General features: G+C 45.8%; 1 protein-coding gene and 1 long non-coding RNA gene across 3 annotated transcripts; one reads left to right on the top strand and one right to left on the bottom strand.

Annotated features, from left to right (window-relative positions):
• Nucleotides 1-455: 455 nt before the first annotated feature.
• LOC117143480 lies at nt 456-4,098 on the bottom strand. Of its 2 annotated transcripts, none has more exons than XR_004459615.1 (3): nt 3,337-4,098; nt 3,044-3,253; nt 456-1,195 (listed from the first exon to the last, which is right to left on the bottom strand). It is a non-coding gene; the product is annotated as an uncharacterized LOC117143480 (long non-coding RNA). The 2 variants fall into 2 exon arrangements; XR_004459616.1 differs by lacking the exon at nt 456-1,195 and adding an exon at nt 2,474-2,873.
• A 660-nt stretch (nt 4,099-4,758) lies between these two features.
• Nucleotides 4,759-5,387, top strand: LOC117142959 (general odorant-binding protein 99a). Its single transcript, XM_033307286.1, has 2 exons — nt 4,759-4,870; nt 4,934-5,387. The coding sequence occupies exons 1-2, from the start codon at nt 4,814-4,816 to the stop codon at nt 5,312-5,314; spliced, it is 438 nt and encodes a 145-aa protein (XP_033163177.1). The 5' UTR covers nt 4,759-4,813; the 3' UTR covers nt 5,315-5,387.
• The last annotated feature ends 655 nt before the right edge of the window (nt 5,388-6,042 follow it).

Here is a 6,042-nt window from a genome sequence, read left to right as displayed (position 1 = left end):
GTTAGCGATATGTGTTCCATGTCTGTATGACTCTGATTTTGTGCGCTACATTACCTTTGATTTCGATTCACAACAAATCAGGCAGCCATTTACCTAAGAGAAGCGCGTAATAAATCGAAACGGAACGAATGCCAAGAATGGAAATGGAAATGGATGCGAGAAGCGTGAAAAATATTTAATAAAACTGAATTAGCTGTGTGCACACAGCTGAAACTCCCCGGGCAAATTGCGATGACGATGAGCGGACTCAGACTAAACAAAAGTTACGGGCCATATTAAAATGTCATCGTGTCATTGGTTCAGTCCGGCACATCTGAAGGGTGTGGAGAATGGAGAATGGGCGATCCGAAGGACGAGGTCCTGGGACAGCGGCTAACGACGACATGATGAAGCGTAAACAAACATGTCCCACTGGCGGACAGGCGGCGGACAACGATGGCCAAAAGGACAGTAAGTAAAACAAAATGAAATTTTATTTTGCATTGGAAATGATTGCTGCTGTGACTCACATGCCTCGGATTTTTATTTGTATTCGGAATGTTTTGCGAAAGTGCCAGCAGCATTTTCGGCCAGAGTCCATTTGCTAAACGCCCCGTCCGCTCGCCCCTTTGTTATTTTCCAGCCAACTAGGAGCAGTAGGAGCACTAGGAGGACTAGCAGAACTAGCAGTCCTCGGAGTAGTTTTATTTGTGCCCAGTTCTGTGTGATTTTTGCCCTGCCCCAAAAAGTTGCAGCAGTTGAGAGGCCGGCCTCGAAAAAAACCCGAAAACTCTCTGGGGCACAGACACACACGTAGCCTGACTTTCGGGCGCTGCAGCTGCATTTGGAGCCGGAATCGGAGTTGGAGCTTGGGAGTTTGGAGCTGGGAGCTGGGAGCTCGGAGTTCCAAGGAGATGACCCGCATGAAAATGCTGGCCCTGGCATATTTTTATGCCGCAAGCATGCAGGACAAATGGCTGAAATTTTTGCAGCTCCTGATGATGACGAGGACCGAAGGGCGAAGGGCGGATAGGGACGACGGGTCGAATGAGAGCAGCGGCGGCAAGGACGGCAAGGACAGCGGTGGCAGCAGTTAGTTTTCGACATGTGTACGTGGCCCGCCATCAGCAGTAAGTCTGGTCCTGTAGTCCTGGCAAAAAAGTCACTTCCTCGTCGCAGCCCTTTCCTCACATACATAGTTTCTTGCGTTCACACACTGAAAAAAAAGAATGGTGCGTTGCCTGAGTTGCTGCTTTAAGCGATTAAATAAATTGAATAAAATATTGTTATAAAAATACAAGTGAAAAGGAAAAAAGGCATATATTAGATTTCGAAATGAGCCACCTCCTATTTGGCCTCTTATTTCTCTGAGTGTATCCCAGCCTCCGTGTCTAGTTCGAGAGGGACAAGCTCAGGATGGGAATATGTATGTAAGTGTATGGGAAGAGAAATTGAACAAGTCGTTTGTCGCCCGCCCTAGGAATTTATGTGAGCAGAGAGCGCGCTGCTCGAGTTGAAAATTAAACATTGCGTATACGCCTAGGTGCATAATAATTCATGCCTGAAGTGGAGGCTGCCACTGCTTGCCAGGCGACTGCAGGCGAAATTGTGTGTAAAATGTTTTAATATGAGCTCATAATATACGAGCCACAGACAGGACAAGCGGGTCCAAAGTGAGTGGCCACCGCAGCTCAATTTGTGATATATGGCCCTGCCCGGTGAGCAAGAACTGGAGCCCCTCCCGGTTATTGGAGGAGCGCATTGGCTCGCAAGTGTTGTTCTTTGTGCTGCACTTCGGACCGAAGGCCATGAAATTTTATTGTTTAGTTTGCTGGCCGGTCAAGGCATGCGATATGCCTAAAAATGGCTGCCAGCCGGATATCCTGTGGCGCACGGCCGGCAATTGAATTTACATTTGGTTGTACTCTGCCGGAGAGAAGACAAAAACACTCAGAGCCTGGTGCGCTTTTTGCTGGCAAGTTTCGGGCATTTGTTTTGGTTGCCCTGTTGTTTCTGTGTCTCTTTTTAATTGAACTGGAAGTTGTTTGTGCTCTGGACGACACCCTGGTACAACAATAATGAAATTCTACGATGCTTTCTCGCTGGCCAGCGGGGCGTGGCCTCTGAATACTTTAAAGTCGGGCGTGGCAGCTCCCATTTTCCAATTGAAATGGTCCAAATTCAATCAGGAACTGACCTAATTATAATCTGCGTAAATCCTACACACAAAACACACCGCAGCTCTGATTTTGTTTGCGCTGTTTTTTCGAGTAAGCTCTGTTTAGTAGTTGGTTTCCATTACCGAACTGGCCAGCTCATGTGGTTTTCGTTTTTTTTCAGCTTTCGAGCTGGAAAATCAATTATGACCTGACTGGTATTTAATTAAATATGGTTGGCATTTTTTGTTGACTGCATATTAACGCAATTATTGGGGGCAGCAGCGGGCTTAGGTATTTTATCCGCCCGTTCAGAATTTTTGGCACTCACCCAAATATTCCTCGCCCACGGCAGGTGGTAGAAAGGATGCGGATGAAATGGTGATCGGTGCTGGGCAAAATGCAATTGTGAAGCGTTTTGCAAATATTTTAACACTTTTAAATAAATACATGCCGGCGGGGCAGCTGCACTTTGGTGCAATTTATGGCAGCCAAAGTTAAAACGAAAGCCAGGCCAAAAATTGCATTCACGTTAGACGTGGGGAAAACCGTGGACTGCAAATGGAAATGGCAGACCCGTGAACCCCCGTGTGTCGACGTTTCGAAAAATTCAAATATTTATTTTAAATTTCTGTGCTGCACAAACATTTCCGTTTCGTTTTTTATTTCCCAGGTGGAGGCTGCCTCTGGCTTCCGGTCAATTTCGATGCTAGTACTGGCGTGTAAACGAGGGCTAAGCTAAAATAATGGTGTTTTGGAATAGAAAATCCGTCATTTAATTTCATAGTTCATATTCGAAATTCTGCAGTAAAATTACATCAGAAACGTTAAAGGAAATCGCTTTTCATTATCTGCAAAGACCTTTGTTCTCACCGATAACGTGACATATGTTGGGCATTTAAATTTACCTTCTACCAAGTCATCTTCATGTTTCGACTGGATTTTGGCCAATTACTCGGCTAAAGAGCCTGGATTTCGTTCACATTTTGGAGTATCAGTTTACTCTTGCGATAATCTCAAGTAATCACATCGGTCAAGGTTAGGCCCTCAGGAGCCCCTTACTTTTGTGTTCAGCGAACACGCAGGTTGCACTCGAAGAAATTCCGAAATTTTTGATGCTTGATAAGAATGAAGAATTATATTTATGCAATCTATAATATATACCATATTCAATAAAAAAATAAATTTATAAATCACTTACTTCAGGTGAATTCTTAGATGCAATTTTCCCATTAAATCACCTAAAGTGCACTATACGTTTTTTTCAGTCCTTTTCATTGGTCATCGAGTTCTCCTGGACGGCTGGATGGGTTCAAAAGCCCAGGCCAATGTCATTGACATGCCGCGAAAGTAAAAGCCAAACAAACGGACGTCGCTCAAGGGCCACGATGGGCCAGGATGTTTGGCTGAGTGGGCAGATGGAACCGGATCGCAATATTGCGACCTGGCCGAAAGACCCTTTGCAATCTGGGCAATAGTCCGCAATATTCCACAATTCTCCACGAACTGCCGCTAATTACACAAATGCAAAAGTCTGTTGAGCGGCCAAATTGGTCGGTAATAAATAAATTCAATTGAATAATTTATTTAATTTATTTTCGGGGGCTGCAGGCCAGCGCGTGACACAAAAAGCAGTAAACAAACAAAATTTTGGTTTGGTTTTTTTATCACTCTGGCCTCTTCTGTGTGTGGCAGGTGGGCAAATAAATGTGTTAAAAAAATTTGTCCGGGATGCGGATGTGTGCAGGAAGCTGACATCGAGGTGTTAGAATTTGGTGCAGCGCAAAAAGGCAAGTGAGGCGAACAACAAATGGCAAACGGGACAAAAACACATTTTTCAGAGCCACACAAATGTGCCGCACAGGCCAAGTGAATTTGTGGAACGAAAACAAATCGTTTAATTGGCTTTAGCAAAACGTAACCATTATACGCTCGCTCCGTTGCGATTATATAACCGTCCATATCCCAGCTCGGCCCAACAACGAAGCCGTTGACAGCGGCGTCGACTGCGACTTGACTTCGATTCGAGTTGGGATTCGGAATCAGGTAAACCAGTTTGCTTTGCCCGCTTCCCTCTGCCCGCTCTGCGACTGCCCGCCCCACTTAGCCCAGCTCCGGCGATCTGTTTGCTTCGTTTTTGAGAGCAACTGACGCAAGGGTGCCACACCACCATTCACACCACACACCATACACCATACACCACAAGAGCCAACCACCGAGCGACACCGTCGCGCCACCGACCACTGCGCACCGCTCAGCAACGGGTTTGGTTTGCTAGCACAGTGAACTTAGGCTATAACGACTGGTCGACACCAGACCAAGTTGGAATAGTATTCAATACCAATACTAAATCATAATCTGTAAATTATTTATAACTATTTTTTGTTAGTTACCCCATTTAGACTGCCAGCAATAACAATAACTTAGTGTTCCTTTTGCAGATTAACATGGTTAAGATTATTCTTTTGACTTTACCAACATCTTATTTAAGTAAAAGCAACTTCAGCGAGACAGTTAACATAGTTATACTGTCGCCAACTCCGGTCCACAATCTGGTCCGACCCGAGAAATTCGTGTGGGCCGTCGAGCGAGAGCATATAAGATAATGGAAAATCTTGGCGCGACTTAGTCGCTAACCCGTCAGCACATTCGCACTTGAGCCCTCGTCCGAGCCAGAAATGCAGTCCCAATCCCTCCTGCTGATCGCAGCCGTTGCCACGTTGCTGGTGGCCCAGGTCAGTGCCCAGTGGTTGCCCTTGCTGATGGAGGCGACTCCTTAACCTCGCCTTATTTTGCAGACTACGGCCAAGTTCCAGCTGAAGGACCACGCCGACGCCGAGAAGGCTTTCGAGGAGTGCCGTGAGGACTTCTACGTGCCGGACGACATCTACGAGAAGTATCTGAACTACGAGTTTCCCGCCCACCGGCGCACCAGCTGCTTCGTCAAGTGCTTCCTGGAGAAGCTCGAGCTGTTCTCGGAGAAGAAGGGATTTAACGAACGCGACATGATCGCCCAGTTCACCTCCAAGAGCAGCAAAGACCTGGCCACGGTCCAGCACGGCCTGGAGAAGTGCATCGACCACAACGAGGCCGAGTCGGATGTCTGCACCTGGGCCAACCGCGTCTTCTCCTGCTGGCTGCCCATCAACCGCCACGTGGTGCGCAAGGTCTTCGCCTGATCTGAATGTGATATAATACACTGTACGTCTTAAAGGATAATGTAGAAATAAACATTTGTAGTTTTCAGATATATTTTCTTTTGTATCACTTATTGAATTTAAAATTTACCTTACAAAGAAGTGTTTTCCCCTGTAAGTACTTCCTGATGTAAGTACTGAATACAATTTTAGGTATATTTTGGATTTTTTATCTATGGGTAATATAATACTTTATGGCACTAGTTAATTAAATATAATGTGACAATGCGTATTGGGAACAAGGAAACTCTGGTACAATTAACATGGGTGCAAAAATGCTGCAAGTGTGACGATAATCAATGGCTCCGTATGATGACGGGTCTACTAGATTTTTTATAGCTCCGCAAGGGAGGGGTCTGTTTCGCCCCACCCTCCTATACGTAACTTATTAAATCTAAAAAACCGCGTCAGCATTTTGAGTAATTGCACAGCAAATAACCTCCCAGCTTTAATTGCGTTGCTTGATATATTTTTCCCCCACCTTTTCAGCTTTCTAAAATCTAAATCGAACTACATAGTACGTACCAAGTACGTACACATACTCGTAGCATGTAGCCTGAGTAGAACTGACCTAGACCAAGGCGATCGGGCCACGTGCTATTGCGCTACTCTGTCCAGTGCATCCACATCCACTCTCCGGCGGATGAACTGGCATTCGTTGACCCGCCGACGTAATCTCGACTCGTTGATAACCTCCACTCCACTGCATC

Source organism: Drosophila mauritiana, chromosome 3R, assembly GCF_004382145.1.
Source record: "Drosophila mauritiana strain mau12 chromosome 3R, ASM438214v1, whole genome shotgun sequence".
NCBI lineage: Eukaryota > Metazoa > Arthropoda > Insecta > Diptera > Drosophilidae > Drosophila > Drosophila mauritiana.
The sequence above is the reverse complement of the archived record's forward strand: the minus strand, read 5'-3'. Positions and strand labels throughout refer to the sequence as shown.

Excerpts from the sequence above, each read along its gene's own strand:
- LOC117142959 (XM_033307286.1), top strand. The coding sequence starts at position 4,814 with ATGCAGTCCCAATCCCTCCTGCTGATCGCAGCCGTTGCCACGTTGCTG. Across the intron at positions 4,871-4,933 it reads CCACGTTGCTGGTGGCCCAG|ACTACGGCCAAGTTCCAGCT; the intron begins GTCAGTGCCCAG and ends CTTATTTTGCAG.